This window comes from Podarcis raffonei, chromosome 4 (genome assembly GCF_027172205.1).
Source record: "Podarcis raffonei isolate rPodRaf1 chromosome 4, rPodRaf1.pri, whole genome shotgun sequence".
Taxonomy (NCBI): Eukaryota; Metazoa; Chordata; class Lepidosauria; order Squamata; family Lacertidae; genus Podarcis; species Podarcis raffonei.
Window position 1 is genome coordinate 1,062,690 of NC_070605.1, and position 25,471 is coordinate 1,088,160.

Consider the following 25,471-nt stretch of genomic DNA (forward strand, 5'->3'; position numbering starts at 1 on the left):
CCGGGGGTTGGACTCATAGCTGTCAACTGTCCCTTATTTGGCGGGAAACTCCCTTATCCCGCTTCTGTCCCTTTTTGATGATGTCCCTTAAATTTCTGGCGCCATCGTCCTGGTGCGAGGAGTTCCATTGGCCCTTCCCCGCCCGAGAGAGAGGGGGGGAGGGAGAGAGACTCACCCACGCCACCCACAAGCCCGGAGGCGGCAGCAGTGGTCGCAGCTGAGGAGGAGGCCGAGGGAGGAGGAAGAGGAGGGGTGGGGAGGGACGCAGAAGGGCGGCACTTCAGCGGCCGCACCACCACCGCAACCGCCTCATGCCAGATTGACAGCATCTGTCAATCCTACCAATGTATGTAACTCTTTACAATAGCAAAATCCCTTATTTTGGCTGCTGATCCCTTATTTTTGAGGCTGCTGGTCCCTTACTTTCAAATCTGTAAATTGACAGCTATGTCAATACCAGATTAGTATTGTGGATGATCCATCCAGCTCCGCCTCCCTTTCAGGCATGTCAGAGTCAGACCCAACTTTGGGGGGGGGCAGGGGGGCATCCCTGCCCCTCCCAGGCCCTGATGCAGCTGGCCAGGTCTCTGCTCTCCTGGGGGATGCCAGCCTGCAACTGGACCCCAGCCCTCCCTGTGCCACCCCCACCCCAAAGCTTCAAGGCCCTGATCCTGGGCTGGCATAAAAACCTGCATTTGCAACAGTCCTCGGGGGGGGGGGCGCTGCAGGCAAGCTGGGGGGGGAGATAGAAGCCAGGAAGATGCCCCACATAAAGGGGACATTCAGTCTGGACCACAGGGCCAGAACTAGCCAAGCACTGGCTGAGTGGGAGGCGGTTGCCTAGCAACGCCCATCACTGGTGCTTAGGAAGCAAAAAGGGAGAGAGCCCTTAACTGCCTCTTTGCCCCCCACCTGCCAGGAGGGAGGGATCAGTCTCCACTCAGGGGCCGGAGCTCAGCAGGGGGGGGGCTCTCCCCCTCCCTCCCTCCCTCCTTCCCTCTCTCTGCACCTCAAAACCCAGAAATAGGAAAACCCAGAATTATGGCATCCCATTAAGGCTTTGTATAATTCTAGGTTTTCCTATTGCTTCCTTAAACTTTTTGATTTTTATTATTTAGTTTATTTCTGTAAGATCACATTTCTTGTCGATTACTTCTCCTTTCAGGGATTTTCTCGGTATTCCATCTGTTCTGTGTAATTACGTGGGCAGAGATAACTCTTATGAGGAGCGCATTCGTGAGCTGAGGCACACAGAATCGTGGGTCAGAAGGGACTCCCAGAGGTCATTCCTGCAATGCTGGAATCGCCACTCCAGAATCCCTGATGGCCGTCCAGCCTCAGCTCTGAAGCCCCAAGCGATTCCCAGAATTGTAGAGCTGGAAGGGACTCCCAAGGCTCATCTAGACTGCAATGTGGGAATCCACCCCCCACGCCAGCCCCCAGACTGCACCAGAGGCCATGTGCCCCGTAGGCCGGGGGACTCAGCCTGGCAGCAGTAACTGTGGGGTGGGCAGCCTCCTCATTGCCTCAGGTGGGGTGTGTGGGGGGGTGGCTAAGGCTCAGCCCCCTCCCTCTCCGCCTCCTCCTCGGCCCCCCACTCCCGCATCTGCCACTCCAGGCGCTCCAGGCGCAGAGCCACCTTAAAGGCGCTGGATTCGAGTCCCGCCAGGATTCTGGCCAGCTTGGTCTGCAGGGCGTCCAGGCCCTCTTCCAGGGCGGCCGTCCGGCGCTCCTCCTCCTGCAGCTGGGCGATCTCGGCCGCCTCCGCGTTGACGTCCAGCTTGTCCATCTTGAGCAGGATCTCCCTGCCCTTGGCCTCCAGCATGGCCTTGGCGCTGGGGAACTCGGCCAGCACCTCCGTCAGGTCCTCCTTCGACAGGCAGAAGAGGTCCGAGAAGCCGATGCTCTTGATGTTGGCTGTGCGGCGGTTCCCGGACTTGTTCCCTGGGGGGGGAAGGGGGGCAATGGGGTCAGCGGGGGCCTTGAGAACATAAGCGGAGCATGCAGGATCAGGCCCCTGGGGTGGGAGGAAGAGGCCAAGAGGCAGAGAGGAGTCCGGCTGGTGAAGAAGCCAGGGGATTCTCCCCCTCCTGCTAAGACAAGCTCCCCTTCCCTCTCAGTCTCCAGAAGAGGCATGGAAATGGCAGAGGAGAGGTTGCCGGGTGGAATTCCTCGGGAGAAACCTCGGAGAGGCGGGGGCTGAGGCAGCGGCGGGGTGGGGGGGCCTTCCATCTCAGCAACTGCGTCACGGGGGCAAGACCCACTGGAGACAAGATGCTTATGTGTTGCTAGACTGGTGACTGGGAGCGGCCACCAAGACCACCTAACACCGGTCTTGAAAGACCTACACTGGCTCCCAGGACGTTTCCGAGCACAATTCAAAGTGTATTAAGAGGATGCTGGCGAGGTTGAACCTTTCTGTAAAAAAGGATTTCATTCTTCCCAAAAGGAAACCTTCCTCTGCGGGTTAATATGAAGAGGATGCCAGTGAGGTTGAACCTTTCTGTAAAAAAGGATTTCATTCTTCCCAAAAGGAAACCTTCCTCTGCGGGTTAATATGAAGAGGATGCCAGTGAGGTTGAACCTTTCTGTAAGATAAAGTCTTACTGAGACCATATAATACTGGTCCTGAGAGACCTGCATTGGCTCCCAGTACGTTTCCCAGCACAAGTCAAAGTGTTGGTGCTGACCTTTAAAGCCCTAAACGGCCTCGGCCCAGTATACCTGAAGGAGCGTCTCCACCCCCATCGTTCTGCCCGGACACTGAGGTCCAGCTCCGAGGGCCTTCTGGCAGTTCCCTCGCTGCGAGAAGCAAAGCTACAGGGAACCAGGCAGAGGGCCTTCTCGGTAGTGGCGCCCGCCCTGTGGAATGCCCTCCCACCAGATGTCAAGGCAAGAAGCAACTATCTGACTTTTAGAAGACATGTGAAGGCAGTCCTGCTTAGGGAAGTTTTTAATGTTTGATGTTTTATCATATGGGCCAGGGGATAAATAATAAAATTATTATTATTATTACTATTGTGGGGTCTCAGGAAAAGTCACAGAGGCCTGTTCTTGTCCTGTTTTTTTGGTTAGCCTAACTGATTTTGCTTCTGTAAAAAACTGCCTCCTTTAGAATTTAGGAGGGTGAGCCATGCTCATGTGAAGACCAGATAACGTTGCTAGGTGATTTCAGGAAAACCTCCCTTTGCCAGGCAACTCTCCCCGTCAAGGTCTCCAGGCAGGGTGTCCTGTTTCCATTAGTGCAAGGAACCTCGAGGGGGGGAGGGAGGGGGGAGGCCTATAAAAAGCATGAACAAAGCTATTTGTCGCGGCTTCGCCATCACGCTGGTGAGTGTGGCTTGTCCGCTCTGTTTTACTCAGCTGAATAAATGAGTGATTATGGGAATCTCCTCTGTCTGTGGCAGGCATCCTCAAACTTGGCCTGCCAGATGTTTTGGGACTACAATTCCCATCATCCCTGAGTAAAAGTTCGAAAGCATGTCAAAGTGCAAGTAGATCAATAGGTCCTGCTCCGGCAGGAGCGTTTCCGTGCGCTGCTCTGGTTCGCCGGAAGCGGCTCAGTCATGCTGGCCACATGACCCGGAAGCTGTACGCCGGCTCCCTCGGCCAATAAAGAGAGATGAGCGCCCCAGCCCCAGAGTCGGTCACGACTGGACCTAATGGTCAGGGGTCCCTTTACCTTTACCCTTTAGGTAGCCGTGTTGGTCTGCCATAGTCGAAACAAAATAAAAAACCTCCTTCCAGTAGCACCTTAGAGACCAACTTATTGGTATGAGCTTTCGTATGTATGCACACTTCTTCAGATGCGGATTTCGAATTTCTGACCAACAGTAGACTCTGCTGGATGAAATTGCCTCTGGTCTATTTTGGGGGGAACTCTGCAATGTGCTTCAGTTTTTCCTCCACGCACGACACCCCCGCCTCCTCCCTCCCCCCTGGGCTCACCTTTGATGTTGATGATGCTGATCTCTCCAAAGTAGAGCCCCTCTCCCAGCACGGCGTACTGGGTGGTCCCGTCGTCGGCCACCACGGCCAGCTTCCCCTCCCGGATGAAGTACATCTCCCGGCCCACGTCGCCCTTCTTGCAGACGTACTCCCCGGGGCTGTAGACCTGGGGCTTGAGCTTGAGGACCAGCTCCTCCAGCAGGCTCTGCTCGCAGCTCTGGAAGATCTGCACCTTGCGGAGGGTGGGCAGGTGGACGCTGACGGCCACCTCGGCCCGCAGGCGCTCAGGGAGGTGCTGCAGGATCTGCAGCTCGTTGGTCATCTTCTTCTCCATCTGCAGGTGCTGGTACCACTCCACCACGCGGTTCTGGAGGCGCCGGTTGGGGCAGTGGGTGCGCAGGTAGCCCTTGACCAGGTCCGAGTTGGGGACGAAGGCGTCGTCTGCCTGGTTCATGTTGGAGATGACCGAGGTCATGCTCCCCATGATGGTGGCGAAGCCCATGACGGCCAGCAGGAAGTCGGCCGCCATGAAGAGGAACTCTTCCTCGCGGTGGGGCATGGGCGTGTCGCCCACCGTGGTGAGGATGAGGGTGGAGAAGTAGAAGCTGTAGAGGTACTGGCGCAGCAGGCGCTCAAAGCCGGGGATGCTGACGTTGGGGTAGACCCACTCGTCCGCCCCGTAGCCCACGTAGCCCGAGAGGGCGAAGTAGACGCAGGCGTTCCAGTGGATGGTGACGAAGACGTAGAGCATCAGCTTGGAGATGCGAAAGGAGTTGGGGTGCGCCGTGCGCGTCTCGATGCGGTCAAAGGCCTCGAAGAGGCGGGGGCTGCGCAGGAAGCGGTTGGCCCGGACGGCGGGGGTGGCCAGGCCCAGGCGCAGGTAGAGGAGGTCGGTGGGCAACACCGAGAGGAGGTCCAGCAGGAAGGCGGAGGAGCAGGTGTAGTGGCGCGAGATCTTGGAGCGGTCCTGGATGAGGATGCCTTGCTCCAGGAAGCCTGGGGTGGGGAGGGGGGAAGGAGATGGGTCAGAGGAGACCCTCGGCCCCAGGCAGAGGACCTTAAGGTTCATGAATTACCATAGTTCAGAAGTCCCGGGCCCTAAGGACTATCCTCCACCAGGGCCAGGGCCTTTTCAGTGGTGGCTCCGACCTGGTGGAATGCTCTGTCCCAGGAGACCAGGGCCATGCAGGATTTAACCTCCTTCCATTGGGGCCTGTAAGACAGAGCTATTCCACCTGGCTTTCCATTTGAACTTAGCCTGTTCTTTTACTCCCCTTCCTCCCCTTTTTATGAAGATTACCCACTCTGGGATCCCACAGCTAATTCTCCCCTGGCCTCCTCGCTGGCCCAAGTGGGACTCATTTAGCCAGCTAGCCCTGGTGATCACCTCATGTTTATTGGATGGATTTCCCCCCTAAATTAATATTTGATTCTTGATTTTATTGTTATTTACGCTTTATACTGTATTTTATGCTGGTGTTTTTGTAGCATCAATTAAGTGTTTTAAATTTGTTGTTAGCCACCCTGAGCCTGGTTTCCTGAACTGGGAAGGGCAGGGTAAAAATAAAAATTTATTATTATTATTATCTCCACTCCTCTCCAACAAACGGAACAACCTAAGAAGGGCCTGCTGGATTGAGCCAGAGGGTCCCATCCGGTCTCCTCTCCCTTCAAAGGTCGGGAATGTAGGGGTCAGAGAGACCCTCTTGATAGGAAAGCTGCCAGAATTGCCTCTCTCTCTGTCAGCACCAGGGCCTGGTCAGCTGGAACCTGCTCTTCGAAGGAATAGGCCAACCACTTCAGCAGATCCAGTGCCGGATGTATGTATAAGCTAAACAAGCTATAGCTTAGGGCCCCACTCTCTTGGGGCCCCAAAAAAAATTAAGGAAAAAAAAACCTGGATGTACATTTCCAAAATATAAGATAAAAACAAATAAAACCTACATACAGCAACAGTGTTTTGTGCTGTGTAGGCTGCTATGATGTAAGTCATGGCCCCCGCCTGCTAGTCTGCCCCCTACAATATCCCTGGTTTGCTCCTTTCTATATATAGGGTGCCGACATTCTGCATGGACTGGCTGCAGGGCGACATGTGCAAATGGCCTGAGATACCTATCAGGTCCATCAATTACCATCTAGCATATATTCAACACAAAAACAGCGACTATTTGTTGTTGACAAAGGACAGCTGGACATATAAAGGACCTCGTTACCTTCAGTAGCTTAGGGCCTCATCAAACCTAAAAAGCATTGCTACCCCTGACTGTGGAGGAAGAACAAAGATATCCTGGCCAGGAGCCCTTGATATCTTTCTCCTTCTCCAGGAATTGGTCCAATCTTTCCTAAAGCCATCTAGGCTGGTGGACATCCCTGCGTACTGTGGCAGGGAGTTCCACGGTCTAACGAAAGACTTTCTTCTCTCTGTCCTGAATCTCTCAACGTTCAGCTTCATTGGATGAAGGGGGAGAAGCATTCGCCAGGTGGGGTGCAGGGGGGAGTAAGGGGAGGGGCGAGGAGAGAGGCCCCGAGGCTGAAAGGCCACTGACCCGTGTAGAAGTGGACCCCGATGTCCAGCAGGTACAGCAGGTCGCAGAGGTAGTCCAGGGCCAGCCAGAGGAAGAGGTATTTGCGCTGCAGCTCAGGGAAGCAGGACCTGCGCAGGAGGGAAGCAGAGAGAGACGGGTGGCAGCATCCGAACCCACAACCCACCCACTGCAGCAGCAGCTACCCCAAAGGCGAGGCAGCCCCCTCCAAGCTCTCTCCTTGTTCCTTGCTCCACCCTCCTGCAGACCCCCATTCAGCTCTCCCCTTCCCCCCAGGAATAGCCCCAAAATGTTAATGGGGGGCAGTTTGCTCTGAAACTCCCTCCCTTCCTAAAATGACCCCCTCCCAGAACTGCATTCTTGTTTTGCCAGTGCCTGAACCCCTGGATTCAAAAGACAAGGAAGGAATCCAAAAGGGGTTTCTGTCGCTTTCCTTCCCTCCTCCCTCCTTGGGCAACAGTTGTGCTTCTGCTGATGCTCCCACCAGGAGAACCTTGGCCCCAGTGCTGGGCCCCCTCCGTGGCTTCCCTGAGCCCCCAGCCCCCTCCCCACAGGTGGATCCAGCCCAGCCCCCCTCCGCCCACCTGCAGATGAGGATGATCCAGTTGTACATGATGGGGAACACCATGGTGACCAGCCACCAGTAATAATAGTCCCCCGATGGGTCCAGGATCCGTTTCTTCTCCTGGCTGAGAGCAGAGCAGAGGAGTGAGAAGGACATTGGCAAAGGCCTTCTGGGAAATGATATATAATGAACTAAAGAAAATGTTTAAAAATACATTTCTTAAAAAACACAGAAGCCTTTCTCTTAGGTATAATAGGTGAATGGCTACCAGGAGAAGATAAAAGACTTTTTATTTACGCAGCGATGGAAGCGAGAATGCTACTAGCCCAGAGATGGAAGGAAGGAGAAGTACTAACAAAAGAAGAATGGCTGGCGAATCTGATGGAGTATGCGGAGCTGGTGAGACTGACGGGGAAGATCCGAAACCAGGAAGAACAAGTACCGTATTTTCGCTCCATAAGACGCACTTTTTTCTTCCCAAAAAGTATGGGGAAATGTCTGTGCGTCTTATGGAGCAAATGCGTGGTCCCTGGAGCTGAGTTGCCCAGGGGAGAAAAGCAGATCATGCTCTCTTTTTTTGAAAGAGGGAAGTGGGTGTTGAAACAAAGTCGCTGATCGGCAAGCGATCGGGAGCAAGATAAGGGACGCTAGAGATAAAGGAGGCTGCCTGGGAGGGGGGAGGTAAAGACAGCAAACTTGCAAAGGGGGGAAACAGGAAGGCTAAAGCAATAAGGAGAGAAATTAGAAGAAAAGGAGGAGCAAAAAACTACTCCAGCTGAGGAAAAGACCCTAAGGCAAACAAGAGGGAAGGGGGTGTTGAAAGGAAGCAGCTGATTGGTGGAATCAGAAGAGAGATAGGACACTAGCGGAGGCTGTCTGGGAGGGGGGAGGTAAAAGCTCATGGATTGGTGGGTCACCCCAAATCCACCATCAGATCACATAGCATGTCCATGGCTGTAGCCTGCACCAAAAAAATCACGCATCCACTGTTTCGTGGGGCTGCAATGGTGCAAAAACATGGTTACAAAGCATGGATCCACATGGATCCTCAGGATTTTTGCATTGGGCTACCCCAAACTCCCCGTCAAATCACATGTCTGTGGCCACAGCATGAACCACAAAAGTGATACATCCACTGTTTCGTTCAGAATATTTTTGTCCCTTGTTTTCCTCCTCTAAAAACTAGGTGCGTCTTATGGGGCAAAAAATACAGTATTTTCTAAAGACCAGAGCAAATTTGTAACTTATTTAAAAGACCACTGTAAACAGTTAAAATCACTGGCAGGGATGTAATGGCACTTGCAATGTGGAATTATCTCTGGCAATTAGGGATACACAACAGGTGGATAATGGTAAAAGATGAGGCAAACTAAACTTAAACATAGAACCTACAGAGGGAGAGAAGTAGGTCTGAAGGTTCCAAAGAACCTTGTACTTTAATGTTTGAAAAGCTGCAGGATTGAAGGAAGCCTCTCCCTCTTCGCCGTCCCCTAAGAACCTCCTAAGAAGAGCCTGCCGGATCGGGCCATGGGGCGCCCATCAACTCCGGCATCCTCTTCTCACGGGGGCCAGCCAGAGAAGGATCCGAGTTCCAGAGCCCTCTCTGCAACTGGGATTCAGAAGCATGGCTGCCTCTGGGGTGGAGGGCAGAGAACGGCCGCTGGGGCCTGGAGCCCTTGGAAGGAGCCCTCTCCAGCTTTGCAGGATTTGTCCAGTCCTTCCGAATCAGGGGCTATCCCTGTGGCAGGGAGTTCCCTAGGTTTGGGCCTGCAACACAGCTGTGTCTGGGATGTGTGTGTGATGGGAGAAGGCACCAGGTGGGCAAAGCCTGGTTTGAGGCGTGTCCCCAAGACTGGAGGGGGGGCACAGGGAGAGAGGGGCTACAGATCACGCACAGAGCAGTTGGGGCCTCTGCCCAGTGGCGGTTCAGGGCATCCCCATTGAAGAAGGATGTGGACAAGCTGGAACAGGGGCAGGGGAGGGAGACCAAGATAATCCAGGGTCTGGAAACCAAGCCTTCTTTGTGAGGAACGGTCGAGGGAGTTGGGTTTGTTTAGCCTGGAAAAAGAGAAGACTCAGGAGATGTGGGAGCCATATTCACATCTCTCCAGGGCTGCCACTTGGAAGAGTGAACAAGTTTGTTTTCTGCGGGTCCAGATAGCAGGACCTGAACCAATGATCCTTCAGAAGGTGGTAGACCTTCACCAGAGTTTTTAAGAGGGGTGGCCATCTAGACTGAAGATGGGTGGCCAGTAGACCTGAAGGAGCGTCTCCACCCCCCTCTTTCTGCCCAGACGCTGAGGTCCAGCCCCTTGCTCACGGACCAAAGTATGAAGCCGTGAAGGAAACTGGGCTGTGTCAAAAGTATTTCACGGAAACACCTCCCATAACCAAGGAAGGGAATGAAAGAGAAGCAGCAGAAAAAGAGTTCAGCCTTTCACCATCGGTCCTGTATACCTGAAGGAGCATCTCCACCCCCATCGTTCAGCCCGGACACTGAGGTCCAGCTCCGAGGGCCTTCTGGCGGTTCCCTCATTGCAAGAAGTGAGGTTACAGGGAATCAGGCAGAGGGCCTTCTTGGTGGTGGCGCCTGCCCTGTGGAACGCCGTCCCATCAGATGTCAAAGAGGAAAACAACTACCTGACATTTAGAAGACATCTGAAGGCAGCCCTGTTTAGGGAAGTTTTTAATGTGTGACATTTTAATGTATTTTTCATCTTTGTTGGAAGCCGCCCAGAGTGGCTGGGGAAACCCAGCCAGATGGGCAGGGTACAAATAATAAATTATTATTATTACAGGCTAGAGCATGACCTGATTAACTCAAAAGCGAAAACTCTTTCTAAAATGTACTGATTCTTCCATGATTGGGAAGTCAAGCAGGAGGAGGTGAAATCTGTTATGATAAAATGGGCATAGGACTTTGGATATAATATCTTAATGAAAGATTGTGAAAACCTCTGGGAAATCAATATGAAATTCACTGCTTGTTACACACTGAGAGAATTTTTTTTGAAAATGCAGTATCGTTGGTGCTTGACTCCATTAAAATCACCAAAAAGGAATGAAAATGTATCAAACAAGTGTTGGAGATGTGGAGAATCACATGTGGTGCACATGCAAAAAAAACATTAAGGAGTTCTGGGATGAAATCTATATGGAACTTTAAAAAAATGTTTTAAAGATCTCGTTTATAAAAAAACAAACAAAACCAGAGGTGTTCCTTCTTGGAATATTAGGCTCTGACATACCAAAGAATGCAAGGGAATTATTTTTACATGCTAGAGTGGCCGCAAGAATTTTAAAAGCCTCAAACTGGAAAGGCTGAAAAAATTCGGAGTGGAAACAAAAATTAATGGAAAACTCTTGGGGTCCCTGCCAGCTCTCCAGTCCTATGCTTCCCCTACTCCACGCCACCCCTTTGCCCAACCTGCGCCCTGCACAGTGCCTGCTGCCATGGGGCCTCACACTCCCTGCCCCCCCAATACTTGTACTCACGCCCCCCCCATCCTGGGCCGGTCCCCACTCACCGCGGTTTGGGGGCTGCTCTAGGGGTGCTCTCCTCCGTCTTGATGAGCTTCGCCTCCCCCTCCCTGTCCTTGCCTCGGAAGACCCTGGCCAGCCTATTCATCATGGCACGGGCTGGCAGCTGCAGACTCCTGGTCCAAGCGAGGCCACAGCCCCCTCTCTGCCCCACAGCAGAGCCTCTCTCTCTGGCTGGTGTTCTGCATCCAGGCGCACAGGCGCCTAGCAACGCAGCAGGGCTCCCCCCTCCCGTCCGCCCCCGTGGGGCTCAGCCACACACCTGAGCCGGCAGGTGCAACCCTAAAGGGCCCAATCAGGGAGGGAGCGGCGCTGATGAGGACCCTGGGGAGAGCAGGGGGGGCAGGGTGGCTGCCAGGCCAGGGCAAGGCAAGCAGGCAGGGGGATGGGGGCCCAGACCAAGCTGTGCAGGCCTTGCCCCTCCTCCAGCTCTACCTCTCTTTCAAATCAGAACCAGTGAAGGCGGTGAAGGTCCTGTGTGAGTGCCTGGAGGTGGTTGGAGGATGGCTGGCAGCTAATGGAATGAGGTTGAATCCTGACAAGACAGAAGTACCGTATTTTTCGCCCTATAGGACGCACTTTTCCTCCTCCAAAAATGAAGGGGAAATGTGTGTGCGTCCTATGGGGCAAACGCAGGCTTTCGCTGAAGCCTGGAGAGCGAGAGGGGTCGGTGCGCACCAACCCCTCTCGCTCTCCAGACTTCGCGCAGCTCTCCGCAAGCCTTGCGAGCCCGGCAGGAGTTCCCGTCGGGCTCCCAAGGCGCCAATCTCCCCCGGCTTGCGGAGAGCTGCCTGCATCCCGAAGCCTGGGGCTCGCTGCACAGCGCACCCAGGCTTCGGGCAGATATCAGGCAGCCCCACAAGCTCGGGGGACAGCGGGGAGGTGCAGCACGGCAACCCGCTGTTCCCCGACCTGGTTCGGAGGCTGGCGCTGGGGACAGATATCTGCAAGCCTGGGGAGACGGGCGCGACTTCCCGCCGGGCTGCCTAGGCTTGCGGATAGCAGCCTGTTCTGGGCTCTGGGGTTGGGGGAAGCTCGGGCATCCCCCGTCCCAGCCCCACACCTGGGGGAAAAATAAATCCCCCCCTTTATTTCCCCCCCAAAAAACTAGGTGCGTCCTATGGGCCAGTGCGTCCTATGGGGCGAAAAATACGGTACTCTTTTGGGGGATAGAGGGCAGGCAGGTGTGGGAGACTCCCTGGTCCTGAATGGGCCAACTGTGCCCCTGAAGGACCAGGTGCACAGCCTGGGAGTCATTTTGGACTCACAGCTGTCCATGGAGGCACAGGTCAATTCTGTGTCCAGGGCAGCTGTCTACCAGCTCCATCTGGTACACAGGATGAGACCCTCCTTGCCCGCAGACTGTCTGGACTATTGCAATGCTCTCTATGTGGGGCTACCTTTGAAGGTGACCCGGAAACTACAATTAATCCAGAATGCGGGAACTAGACTGGTGACTGGGAGGGGCCACCGTGACCACATAACAGCGGTCTTGAAAGACCTACATTGGCTCCCAGTATGTTTCTCAGCACAATTCAAAGTGTTGATGATGACCTTTAAAGCCCTAAACGGCCTCGGTCCAGGAGACCTGAAGGAGCGTCTCCAGCCCACAGTTCAGCCTGGACACCGGGGTCCAGATCCGAGGGTCTTCTTGCGGTTCCCTCGCTGTGAGAAGCCAAGTTGCAGGGAACCAGGCAGAGGGCCTTCTCGGTCGTGGTGCTCGCTCTGTGGAACGCCCTCCCACCAGATGTCAAGAAAGAAACAACTATCTGACTTTTATAAGACACCTTAAGGCAGCCCTGTTGAGGGAAGTTTTTAATAGTTAATGCTGTATTGTTTTTAACACTCGATGGGCGGGGTATAAATAATATTATAATTATTGTATTATTATTATAGGGCAGCCCGGGGGGGGGGGTCCCACAGACGCATCCCCTCCAACATTTCTCTGGTGAAAATAGGGACATTCTCCTCCACATCAGGAACACACAGGCGTCACAGGCAGAGTCAGGGGCCCCAAGAGGCCCCCCTGGGCCAGCCCCCTCTTTCCCCCAGGGGTCAGCCTGCTCCCCCAAACGGAACCAGCGAGAGAGACCCAAGTGCAAGAGGAAATTCTTTTTAGACTCTCGGCCGCTGGCCATTATCACCCTGTAGATTAACCTGAATATATAGCCTTGGATCTGACCAGTGCAGGATTTACGTATAAGCTAAACAAGCTATAGCTTAGGCCCCCACTCTCTTGGGGGGGCCCCCCCAAAAGGGAAAAAACCTGGATGTATATTTCCAAAATATAAGATAAAAAAGAAATAAAATAAAACCTACATACAGCAACAGTATTTTGTGTTGTGTAGGCTCCTGTGATGTAAGGAATAGGCCCCCAATCATTTAAAGTTAGAGCTTAATAATTATTTCACTATTAATATACTTCTTCTTAATTGTATTTCAGTTCATCAATTAATTTGATAAAATACATATTTTGTTATGTGCAGATGGCTTTAGATACCCATTTTGTTGTTGTTTAGTCGTTTAGTCGTGTCCGACTCTTCGTGACCCCATGGACCAGAGCACGCCAGGCACTCCTGTCCTCCACTACCTCCCGCATTAGGTCCATAAATTACCACACAGCATATATTCAACACAAAAAGCAGCAACAATTTGTTGTTGACAAAGGACAGCTGGACACAGAAAGGGCCCCATTCCCTTCCGAAGCTGAGGGCCACATCAAACCAAAATCTGGCCCTGGATCTGACCAAGGTGGACAGGCAGCTCCCTTGAAGCAGGCTGCGTTTCTCTGGAATTGTCCCCAAGCCCAAATATTTTGGAAATGTGCAGAGAATGACATCTCAGGTATGTCAGGGTGAAGCAAACCTTTGCAACCAAACGTAGTTTGACTCAAGATGCTGTACTGGAAAACACTTGAGAAGCCGGGCCAAACTCGCAACCCCCCACAATAATTTATTATTATTATTTGTGTTTTTTTTCTGGGGGGTACCCAGGGGTACGCATGCCCCTAAACATTTTGTGAATCTTTGCACTTTTGTCCATTTACTATGCAGTGGTACCTCTGGTTGCGAACGGGATCCGTTCTGGAAGCCCATTCGCAACATGAGCAGAACACAACCTGCGTCTGTGCATGCACAAGTCGCAATTCACTGCTTCTGTGTATGTGCATGATGTCATTTGGCATGTCTGCGCATGCGCGAGCGGCAAAACCCGGAAGTAACCTTTTCGGGTACTTCTGGCTCGCCGTGGGACGTAACCTGAAGCAACCGTACCATGAGGTATGACTGTATTTATTTCCCCCAATTCGAACTACAAAATTGTGATTTTCTTGAGTCAAAATGAGAGGACCCCTAAACTTTTTATAGAAAAAAAGCACTGATTATTATTGTTGTTGTTGTTGAGTCTAGTCGTGTCCGCCTCTTCGTGACCCCCTGGACCAGAGCACGCCAGGCACTCCTGTCTTCCACTGCCTCGCGCAGTTTGGTCAAACTCATCCTGGTAGCTTTGAGAACACTGTCCAACCATCTCGTCCTCTGTCGTCCCCTTCTCCTTGTGCCCTCCATCTTTCCCAACATCAGGGTCTTATCCAGGGAGTCTTCTCTTCTCATGAGGTGGCCAAAATATTGGAGCCTCAGCTTCACGATCTGTCCTTCCAGTGAGCACTCAGGGCTGATTTCCTTCAGAATGGAGAGGTTGGATCTTCTTGCAGTCCATGGGACTCTCAAGAGTCTCCTCCAGCACCATAATATAAAAGCATCAATTCTTCGGCGATCAGCCTTCTTTGTGGTCCAGCTCTCACTTCCATACATCACTACTGGGAAAACCATGGCTTTAACTATACAGACCTTTGTTGGCAAGGTGATGTGATGATTATTAATTGTTGTTATTATTAATTAAATTTGCATCAGGTTCACAGCATCCCAGTAAGGAAGGCTAAGAATGGGGAGGACGGAAAGAAGAGCTCCTGCTGGATTGGAAGAGGCTGAAAAGCCTCGCAGCCCCCGAGTCCCCGGGGAAAGGAGCGGATCTGGACTCCTGCGCAGCTGTCCTGCCCCTGAGACCCCCAGGAGGCGCTCCTCCTTTTGGGGGGGTCCGGGATCCCGGCCCGCCAGCTGCTCCTCGGCGCCCTCTGCCCATGCCCAGAGGCGCCCTGCTCCCCGCGGGCTCCCCGCGCACGCGCAGAGAGGCCCCTGGCCGCACCTGGGAGGCGCCGGGGGCGGGGCTGGCAGGTGGGGGCGGAGACTGCGGCGCGAGGGGGCCCGCCCCGTGGGCGTGGCCTGGCCGGGCGGCGGCGGCGGAGGAAGGAAAATGGCGGCGCGGCGGCGGCAGCGGAGGCGGCGACACTCAGGTGCCCGGCGGGGGGGTGGGGGGCATCACCCGGGGGGGGAGGGATCGGGGGCCCCGGGAGGAGGGGAGGGGAGGGGGGCTCCCTCTCGCGCCCCCTTTCCACCCCCTCCTTCCAAGGGGGGCAGAGTCTCTCTCTCCGTGGGGTGGGGGGGCTGCTGGGCCTCGGACCCCCCCTCCCCATCTCCCCCCCTCCTGCCACGAGGCCCCACCCTGGAGAGCAGAGCCCCCTCCCCTCCCCCGCCTGTCCTGGGTCGCGCCTCGCGGGGGGGGGGTCTGTCTATTTGTGGAGCGCAGCCCCCTCCCCCTCCCTCCCCCCCCAGATGCGTAAGCGGAGGGGGAGGGATGCCTTCCCTTTATCCCCCGCCCCCTCCGAGGAGGCTCCTGGGGCAAAGCTTCTTTGGGGGGGGGCTGCCCCGTCCCTCAGGTGGGGGGGATCCCCGGCCTGCAGGCGGACACCCGGTGGGGGGGGGTACTTAGGGCCAAGGGTCGCCTCCCTGGAAGGAAAGAGCAGGCTGGCCTGGCAGCCCCCCCCCGGCCCCCCCTCCTGCAACAGGGGGTGATCTCCATGCTGATCTACCCGGTGGGGAGGGGTGGTCTGTGGGACCCCCCCCCCGGTGCAGAAAGGGGGCTTTGGGTGGAAGAGGAGCAGGGGTGGGGTGGGGGCGCCAGCAAAGGGGATTCCACCCTGACCCCCCCACCTGCTTCCCCCCCCAGCTGCTGTCTGGATGGGACCCGAACCCTAGGAGCCTCCACTGCAAGGTAAGCGTCCCAGGGCTTTCCAGTGGGGGGGGGGGGCATTTGTGTGGGGGGGTCACCGCCGAGGCCTCTTGGATTGTGGGGGGGAGCGGCCCTGCTTGGCGGCCCCCTGAAAAGAAAGAAGGGGGTCAGGACCAGGAGGACACCCCCCAGAAGCCAGCTGAGGTGAGTTTTGTGGGGAGTGGGGGTGGAATGGGGTGGTGCAAACTGGATTGAGGGCAGCTCATGACAGCGTGGCATAGTGGTTAGAGTGTCATGTGACTGCGATCTGGGGGGGGGACCAGGGCTCCACACCCCCCCCCACTTCCAAGCTCATTGGATGTGACCTTGGGAGCCAGGCGCTGGTGGTGGTTGTTGCGGCGATGAAATGAGGACTAGCGTCTTGTTGAGCAAGGTTCGAATCCCCACTTGGTGACTTGGGGGGTGCTGTCACTGCAAAAGAGGCTTTTCCTGGCAAAGGACTTGTGGCGTTTCTTGGTGGGTGGGGGGCTTCAGACCCCCTGCATTCTCCCTCTTTTGTGTGGGGTGGGCAGCCCTTGATGGAGCCCCTAAGTGTGGGGCTGCGACATAATCCTTGTGGGCCTGACACCGGGCGCATCAAAGGGTCCACAGAACCTCTTTTCTGTTGTGTGTGGTTCCCCCCCCGGGTGAGGGGGCCCTGTTTTCTTGTGGGTGCCCCATGAGTGGGGGAGTCTGGCTGCTCTGGGTTGCCCAAAGAAGCCGATCAGTCGGAGAAGGTCCTCTTTCTCAAAAAAAAGAGGAAAAAAAGATTAATCTGCGGAACTCCCTGCCACAGGAGGCTGAGATGGGCTTGAAAGAGGATTGGGCGGGTTTGTGGAGGAGTAGAGGGCTGGACGTGGCTCCTAGGTGGAGACAAAGACCAGTTGCATTCTGGGAGGCGAAGGGGCCCTGGGGCTCAGAACCTGCGCCTTGGTTTTGGGGTGCTGGGGGGGAGTCCCTGCCTTTTCCCTGCTTCCTGCCAGCTGCGTTGTGGGGAGGGAAAGGGCCCAATCCTGCTCTGCCTCTCCTCCGTCATTTTTTCCAAGGTTCCCTGGCGAGTGGGGTCACCTTGGGACACAGCCGCCTGCACAACGTGCCCAGACAGAGGGGGGTTATTTGGGGGGGGGGTCCGTCCTCCAAGGGGGCGCCTGCCTGAATGGGCGTTTGCGCACACCTGTGCCAGCCCTGCCCTCTACGTTACCAGCTGTCGCCTTCTGAATATCTGTGGGCAGAAAGGGCACCTGGCCATGTACAGAGTGTTTTTCTTCCCCCAGCATGGCAGCTTTCTGCCTTCCTCGGTCTCAGGGACAGAGCAGGTGCTTGGAATGTAGAAGATTCAATCCCCAGGTTGGGAGAGAGACATCTGCCTGAAACCCTGGACAGCCGCTGCCAGTCTGTGTAGGCAGTATGGAGCTAGAAGGAGCTTTCCCTTGCTGCTCCCTCTGGGGTGGCGCTTTCCTGCCCTGCCCGGCTGTTGTGCCCCCTCCTTGTCACCCCCTTGGACTGCTGGTACTCTGGCAGCCCTGCCAACTGTGCTGAGATTCCTGGCTTTGCAGGGGGTTGGTCTGGATGACCTTTGGGTCCCTTCCATCGCTCCTGCCCTCTGATTCCAGAGCTCTTCTCAAGGACATCCCGGCCCCCGAAGAGCCTCTTCCAGGCTAAATTTAGCCGCGAGGGTGTGGCAAGCTGGCCCTCGTCACCCTGGCCTGGCAGGGAGGAGGAGAGGCAGGGCGAGAGGCAGCCTCTTGGAAGGCGTCCTGGCCTGGCACTGCCCGTTGGCTGCTCCCTCCCTGGGCATGGGGCCCGGCAGCGGGCACCGGGGCAGCCGCCCGCTGGGCAGGTTTGAGCAGCGCTTTGATCCCGAGGCCCCTTGGCTGCCCCTCCAAGTCACCCCACGTGGGAGGCCCGCTTTGCCCTGGCAGGCACCCTCCGTCTTGCACCCTCCGCCTTCACCCTCCTGCAGAGGCGCTGGGCACCAGAGCCCCTTCCCCACTTATCCTGCTGGCACTCAGGAGCCTTGTCCTCCTCCAGGAATTTGTCCAGCCTTCTCTGAAAGGGCTGCCTGGATTATGTGGCTCTCGCTTTGTCCTGTGGCGGGGAGTTCCCCAGCCCAGCTCTGCGCTGCCTTTTCTCTGCCCTGAATCCTTCCAGCCCTGAGATTCATTTGTTTATTTCGTGAGGTTTGTACGCTGCTTGATTGATAAACAAAACCAAACCTCGAGGCCACCCGGCCGGGTGGGCAGGGTATAAAAACAGTATTGATTATGATTGAGCGGTTTACAAAAAGATAAGAAAACCCAGGAAGAATTGCGACCGGCTTTAAAGAAGAGAAAACTACCGAAACGGATTAGAATTCCTTCCGCTTCCCAAGCATCTCTGCCAGGTTGTGTAAACAGGGATGTTTTCAGGAGGCAAATGGTTCAGTTTCATAGGATGCCTCTGAGTTTGAGCGCCAGGAGGGAGGGAGGGGGGCTCTGGCCACCAATGGGTACCAAAGGACTGGGCTCTCCCCCAAAGCGCTGTGCCCACACCGGGCTGGCAAACATGGGGGGCAGGCGACCCCCCAAATTCCTTGCCTCCTGGGCCAGCTGCCTCCCCCCCCCAATGCCTTGATTGATTGCTGACGTTTGAAACCTTGATCGCACCCGGAAATTCAAAACGGCAAGCATGGAATAAAGTCAATATTGCAAAAAAACCGGGGGTCCTGAGCCCCCCCTCTTCCCTTCCCAGCATGCTCCTCCTGCTGCAAAGGGTTATTTCTGGCTGGCCTGACTCACAGCTCTGGGGCGGGGGGGGGGGCAGGGGGAGTCGGTTGGCGCCTCCAAGATCCAAATACAGCATGTCCTTTTTTGGGGGGGGGAGATTCCTGCTGTTTCTCACCGCCCTCTGCTTAGCTCTGCCTCTGTGGCAGAAGGTTATGTGGGTTGGGGGGGCTCTCAGGAATGCCACCCTCGCCCCCCCTTCTGACCCCAAGGAAGGGTCCAGTGTGGGCTAGATTTAGTGTGTGCCCCCCGGCATGGGTGACAGCCTTTAGCCTGCCTGCTGGGCCAGAGGGCAGGGGAGGAGGTGCTGAGAAGGATATTTTGGGGGCAGCTGATGGAAGACTTGTAGCTGGTCCCTGAAGACGTCCCCATAAGTGATTGACACCCCTAATTCTCAAGAAGCTGGCTCAGTTTTCCTGAAGTGCTCCAAACGGGTTGGGGGCCCCGGTTCTCCCACTGCGGTTCCTGCATTGAAGCGGGTTGGACTAGATGGCCTTTGGGAGACCCCTTCCAGCTCCACAGTTCTGTTTACGCCTAGATTTATCTGCTATTTTAAAATGAGGCTGCATTTTAACCTGTATTTTAAATTGGGGTTTTTGCTTTCTCCCTCTCTTTCCCCCCCCCCCCATTATGTTTTACTGTGATTTTATTTTATTTCTGTTAGCCGCCTTGAGCCTGGCTCTGGCCGGGGAGGGTGGGGTATAAATAAAATTTATTGTTATTATTTATTATTAGTTCTGAGGTGCCCCCCCCAGTTTCCTTAGCCAGACTTCTGGGGCCTCATTCTACAGGGGGGGGGGCAGGCCAGAGCGGGCATGAATGCCCGCGAGGAGGGAGTGCCTCTGCACGCGCGCAGAGTGCCCTCTGCCCTCCCCTGAGCCACTGTCTGGGCCAGAGGGCATGGCTCTCTCCCTCTCTCTCTCTTCTCAAGACTCCAGCCTCCTTGGCCCCCAGCCCAGGCCAGAGCCCTGTGGAATGTGCCGCAATTCCTGTGGGCTGGGCAGGCTCTGCCTGTGTCAGAGTTCGCCCTTGCCTCTTCTTCCGAGGGGTGTGTGTGTGTGTGTGTGTGTGTGTGTGTCTTTGGAGGAGGTGGGGGGGCTGCTTCGCTGGGACCCAGGAGTCCTGGCTTGCAATGCTCATGTTGCCCTCACCCCACTTCGTCAGACATGCCGGCTCTCCCAAGCGAAATGAGGATTAAGGTGCCCCTGCCTGGAGTCCTTCATAGCAGTGCAGGGCCCCCTAAAGGTCATCCAGCCCAACCCACTGCAATGCAAGGGGGCTGGTGGTCATGCTTGGCCTCCTGGCTTGGCTTGGGGGGTTTCAAAAGAGGACCACACCAATTCACGGAGGAGGAGGAGGAGGAGGAGAACAGATTGGGTTTGATATCCCGCTTTACGGGGCCACCTCTCCTGGTCTGCCCCGCAGAGGACCTTAAGGTCCATGAATACTCATAGTTTAGAGGTCCCTAAGGAAGTCAGACTATCCTCCCCCAGGGCCAGGGCCTTCTCAGTGGTGGCTCCGACCTGGTGGAATGCTCTGTCCCAGGAGACCAGGGCCCTGCAGGATTTAACCTCCTTCCGCAGGGCCTGTAAGACAGAGCTATTCCCCTGGCTTTCAATCTGAACTCAGCCTGATCTTTTATTCCCCTTCCTCCACTTTTTATGAAGATTCCCCGCTCTGGGATCCCACAGCTAATTCTCCCCTGATCTCCTTGCTGGCCCAAATAGGACTAACTTAGCCAGCTAGCCCTGGTGATCATCTCATGTTTATTGGATGGATTTCCCTCCTAAATTGATTTTTGAATTCTAAATTCATTGCTATTCACGTTTTATACTGTATTTTATGCTGGTTTTTTGTTGCATCAATTAAGTGTTTTAAATTTGTTGTTAGCTGCCCTGAGCCCGGGAAGGGCAGGGTATAAATAAAAAAATATTATTATTATTATTATTAATTGCTACCTGAAAGTCTCAAGATGGCTTACAGTCTCCTTTCCCTTCCTCCCTGACAACAAACACTCTGTGAGGTGAGTGGGGCTGAGAGACTTCAGAGAAGTGTGACTGGCCCAAGGTCACCCAGCAGCTGCATGTGGAGGAGCAGAGACGCGAACCCGGTTCCCCAGATTACGAGACTACTGCTCTTAACCAGTACACCACACGGAGGAGGAGAGAGGGGCTCTGGGTGGCTCCTAGCCAGGCTGGCTGCCCTCTGACTCCACCGCCAGAAGCTCCAGGAGGGGAGAGCGTTGCCCTTGTGCTTAAATGCTGCTTGCACGTTCCCTTCAGGCATCTGCCCCAGAGACTGGACTCGGTGGGCCCCTGGCCTGACCCAACGGGCTCTTCTGATGGAGCCTCATGGCCCAGGGACAGTCTATCTGGATTCAGCTGCTGTGAGAACATGCGGCTCAGGCCCTTCTGACGTCTTTGTGTCCTTGTCAGTCCTTGTGGAGGCTGGGAGTTTGTGTGGCTTGGAGGAGGTCACTGTTGGGTCCTCCCCAGCCCCCTGCTTCTGTGCCTAAGGGGGGGTCTTCTTGCCTGACACTCAGAGCAGGAGGCCTCCTGCTTTCCTTCCTTCCTTCCTTCCTCTCCTTCCTCTCCTTCATCTTTTATCTCCTTCCTTCCTTCCTTCCTTCCTTCCTTCCTTCCTTCCTTCCTTCCTTCCTCTCCTTCATCTTTTATCTCCTTCCTTCCTTCCTTCCTTCCTTCATCTTTTATCTCCTTCCTTCTTTCCTTTCCTTCCCTTCCCTTCCTTCGTTCCTCCTCTCCTCTCCTCCCTTCCTTCCTTCCTCCCTTTGGCAGCCACAGCTCCTGCCCCACAATGTCCAATACTCCTTCCTGGGAGATGTTTCAGCAGAGGTGGGGTGGCCACCTGCCCGGGGGGGGGGGTGACATGACCCTGGGGGTCCCTTCCCTCTCTCCTGGCCCTGCCCGGGGGGGACCTTCTGCCCCCTGGGAGCCAGCGGTCGTGGGCACCCTGCCCGGTTTTAGAACCAGGTCCTGAACGAGAGGAGGATCCCCCCTGATCTCCTGTAGGAGATTTCGGAGTTCAGAGCAGCTGGGGGGGCTGTGGAGGGGGGGATGGGGGAACGGAAACCCCGAGGAGCAGCGCTATGGGGTGGGTGTCTCCCCTCCCCCCCCCACCTTCCTGATCTGGACCCTCCCAGCCCCACAGCTCTTGCTGCTGCAAAAGGGAAAGCAACCTGCCCTGCAAAGCCCGTGTGGGACTGCTGATCCTGAGGGATCTGGTGCCTGGAGTAGATCTTAGCAACCTCTCCCCACCCCCCTTGCAAAACACACTTGGCTTCTGGCAGAGTTATGGGGGGGGGAGAGATTCGGGTCTCCCAAGGCCTCCCTTTGCGCCTCTCGAAACCCGGCTTGTTCCAAATAAATATCCCCAAAGAGGAGATGGCAGAGTTTGAAGAGGTTTGGAAATTGAGCCAGAGATGGAGCGACTGAAGGGAGGCTGAAGTGCTGGGGGCTTTTTAGTTTGGAGAAAAGGCCAGGAAGCGGCGACACGGTGGAAGCGAATAAGGTGATTTCTGGGAGATTGCGGGCAGGTAAAAGGAAGGACTCCCTCCCTCGGCAGACAGGTGACTCTGGGCCACCTTCTCTCCCCACCTGCTGCCTCTGCTCCTGGGCAGCCTGCCTGGGATTTCGCTGCCGTCTCAGCTCCTGCTATTCCTGGAGGAAAGGCAGGAACACGATCCTCTGGGGCCTGGCTCTCGGCTGGCGGACGGGGCGGGAGGAAGGCCTTCCTTCCATCTGCCCCACACCCTCCAACCTTCAGCTTTCTGGGATCTCCACGACTTCTGGAATTAGGAGAGAGGGAGAAAAACAGCCAGCCTGGCTGGTCGCCTTTGGTGGCCCTCTCCTCCTCCCTCAGTTGGGTGGACGCTCTTTTAAAACCATCTAGGCTGGGGGCTTCCTGTGGCAGAGAGTTCCACAGTCCCACTTCCTCTGGTCTGTCCTGAGCCTCCCCACGTTCAGCTGGAGGTCTGCAAGTTCTCCTTGCTGTGAATAATTCTACAAGTACCTATTCTTTTCCCCTCTTCATTTTATTTATTTGTTGGTTAACATTCTTATATTACATCAGTAAACATTGTCATATTACGTTACAGGACTTACTATAATATATTTTCCAACATGTATAAAAAATTATATACGAATTTTATATACCTAGAAAAAAAATGAAACAAAAAAAAGAAACAATTTCCCCCCAAAATCATACACATACCAACACACTAAACTTCCTGTCTATCCCATTGTATATTGCTTTTTTACAAATGAACGTACTCCTATTATTGTATATTTCTTTACATTTTATCTAATACATTCCTATATCAATATGTGCTCCTAGGCTTCTCAACTCGGTCTCATTCCAACGTCAATCAAATGCGACAAGTGTCTGTCCCGTTGCCTCTCCCTTTCTTCAAGCTAAAGACTCCCAAACGCCCCACACTTTCCTCGCAGGAGTCACTTCGATCATCTCCATTGCTACTTTCCGAACTTTTTCTGCTCTGCAATCTCTCTCTTTTTTTTTTAATATACTTTTTTATTAAGGAATTTTTTATAACAACAGAAACATAACAATACAATACAATAAACACAACAAACAAACAAACAAAAACAAGTACAATTTCAGATCTTATTTTCTTATACCTTACTTCTTCGACTTCCTCATACCTCCCTTTTCTGTATTCCAATTTCTAATCATTTATTCAGCAAATCTCTTTTCTGAACTGAGTCACTGAACGCAGGGTTCCCACCCAGCGCAGTCGCCCCATAGATCCCTGGCTGTCCCCGCGGCTGTGGGGCGTCCGGACGAGGCTGCCTCCTCCTGGCTTTGCCCTGCCCTAGCAAGGGGCAGAGTCCACGCCAGGGGTGTGTGGGGCAGCGGCTGAGCTGCTTTTCCGCCTTTGCTCCCTGCCTCCCTCTCTCTCTTGGGGTGACCGGTGAGTAGCATCTCTGGGGAAGGGGCAGCTGTGCAGTGCTTCTCCACACTGGGGCTGGGGGGGCCTCTTTCGCTGTGTGTCAGGTGGGGGGGGGCAAGTGTGTGCCGTGGGGCTCTGAGCTTTGGGCGGACGGCACGGAGGGCTGAGGTTCACCTGCTGAGCGGGGATTATGACCTACCTGGGAATGCAGCCAGCCAGGAGATGGAGGACGGGGCAGACAGGTAGCTGCTCTGCCTGGCTCCCCTTCACCTTGGGCCTTAAAGGGGGCACGCCTGCCCCCATGGCAGGAGCCTGCTTTGGGCTGGTTAAGATGGAGGGGGCAGGAAGTCTGCGCTTGACCCAGAGAGCATGACTTTGGGGCCCCCAGAGAAGCAGTGCAGCATCAGCAGCAGCCGGGGCTGTTCATGGAATCGCAAAGCTGTGGGGTGGGAAGGGAACCCTCCCCAGGCTCCTCTATTCCAATCTCAATTCTGGCTGTGGATTTTGGCCCGTCTCCAGCTCTGGCCGGTAGCTGCAGTTGGGTTGGGACTCTGAAATTAAGACTCACCTCTTTGTCGGAAGTGCTGGGATTTGATTCATGTTGATGCTACAGTTCACCCTTTTGGGGGCTGACCCACCCGAGGCAGCATAGCTGGAAACGCAAAATCTGTTCTGCGTGGAATTGCAAACCACACTCTAGAAAACACCCAAGCTTCCGAAAATAGCAGCTGTGAAATACGAGCAGCGAGCAGAAACTGAGTTTTAAGCAGCAGTTAACTCCGAAAGCAGCCAAAGTATTAAGGAACAGCTGTTTGGTCCCGGAGCCCATGTGGGAAGGCATGCCTGGAGAGAGAGGGGCAAGGATGTGGGGCTGCCCCCAAAAGGTCCTGCCTCTGGCCCCCACCAGTTTAATGGGGCTGCCCTTTGAGGGATGTGTGGAGGGGCTCAGAGGCTGATCTCAAGGGCCTTGGAGTAACTTGCTCACAAAGCCTTCTTCAAGACAGGGGCTGTCCAAGGAGACTCTTGGACCCTTGGATGATGGGGGAGATGAAGGAGGGCTAAAGGTGGAGAAGGAAATTGCAGAGAAGCCAAAGCAATTCTGTGTATCTGTCCGAGAAACTGAGGCAGACAGTGGGGAGGAGGGAGGAATTCTTGGCTGGTAGAGAAAGGCTAGAAATTGTCCGGATGGCATTCCTGCAAGATCTCAAAGAAATGGGAAATTGCTGATCAAGCAAAAATAAGTAACTTGTCCCTCGGATCAGCCTCCATACCTGAGGACTGGAAAGTAGTCAACATAACACCAGTTTTTAAAAAGGGATCTTAGGAATTGGATGCTGCTTAGCTTAATTTATAACCTGGGAAAAGTGGTGGAATGTATTGTTACAGAGAAAATAACCAAGAATATAGAAGAACAAGCCTCGCAGAAGCGGAGTCAGCATGGCTTCGGCAAGGACAAGTCATGTCTCACAAACTTTTGGGAACAAAATTTTTAAAAAAATTCCTTCCAGTAGCACCTTAGAGACCAACTAAGTTTGTTCTTGGTATGAGGTGGTATCTGAAGAAGTGTGCATGCACACGAAAGCTCATACCAAGAACAAACTTAGTTGGTCTCTAAGGTGCTACTGGAAGGAATTTTTTATTTTATTTTGTTTCAACTACGGCAGACCAAGACAACTACCTACCTGTAACTAAAACTTTTGGGAGTTCTGTGAGAGTGTCCAGAACTATACAAATGCTTTCATCGAGATTCCTGCTTTGCGGGGGGTGGACTAGATAATCCTAGGGGTGGCCACATTGGTTGAGGAAAGCAAATTGTTCAGAGCCATTAAAACCAAAAGAGATTGCCAGGAGTTCCAGAAGGGCCTCTCTCCAAATGCAGCGAGTGGGTCATAAAACGGCAAAGGCCGTTCCGTTGGAGCAGATTCCGTGCTAGGGAAAGCAAAGGAACCGGACAAAAATCTGCCAACTTTGTGGTGCTGTTGGGGTGCAAGGTGGGGAGTTCTTTCTTTTTTCTCCTCCTTTCTCTCTCCTCCTCCTCCTCCTTCTCTCCCCTTTCCTTTTGCATTGGCTGCGGGGTTGGCCT

At 54.4% G+C, this 25,471-nt stretch overlaps 3 protein-coding genes across 7 annotated transcripts in view; 2 read left to right on the top strand and 1 right to left on the bottom strand.

Annotated features, from left to right (window-relative positions):
- LOC128412017 (zinc finger protein 420-like) overlaps positions 1-25,471 on the top strand; it is a 983,187-nt gene that overhangs the window by 67,382 nt on the left and 890,334 nt on the right. The gene's annotated exons all lie outside the window — the stretch shown is intronic.
- On the bottom strand, positions 1,428-10,687 carry CNGA4 (cyclic nucleotide gated channel subunit alpha 4). Its single transcript, XM_053385195.1, has 6 exons — positions 10,584-10,687; positions 8,952-9,017; positions 6,976-7,180; positions 6,495-6,672; positions 3,949-4,944; positions 1,428-1,944 (listed from the first exon to the last, which is right to left on the bottom strand). The coding sequence occupies exons 1-6, from the start codon at positions 10,685-10,687 to the stop codon at positions 1,553-1,555; spliced, it is 1,941 nt and encodes a 646-aa protein (XP_053241170.1). The 3' UTR covers positions 1,428-1,552.
- Positions 14,848-25,471, top strand: part of FHIP1B (FHF complex subunit HOOK interacting protein 1B) — a 33,039-nt gene continuing 22,415 nt past the window's right edge. The window contains exons 1-2 of the mRNA XM_053384788.1: positions 14,848-14,944; positions 15,658-15,702. The gene's annotated coding sequence lies outside the window, so the exon portion shown is untranslated. The remainder of the gene's footprint in view (positions 14,945-15,657; positions 15,703-25,471) is intronic.

Coding starts and splice junctions, on each gene's coding strand:
- CNGA4 (XM_053385195.1), bottom strand. CDS start 10,687: ATGATGAATAGGCTGGCCAGGGTCTTCCGAGGCAAGGACAGGGAGGGG. Junction 9,018..10,583: donor AGAGCAGCCCCCAAACCGCG/GTGAGTGGGGAC, acceptor CCCCTGTTCCAG/CTTGTCCACATCCTTCTTCA. Junction 4,945..6,494: donor CGGGGTCCACTTCTACACGG/GTCAGTGGCCTT, acceptor TCCCCACCCCAG/GCTTCCTGGAGCAAGGCATC.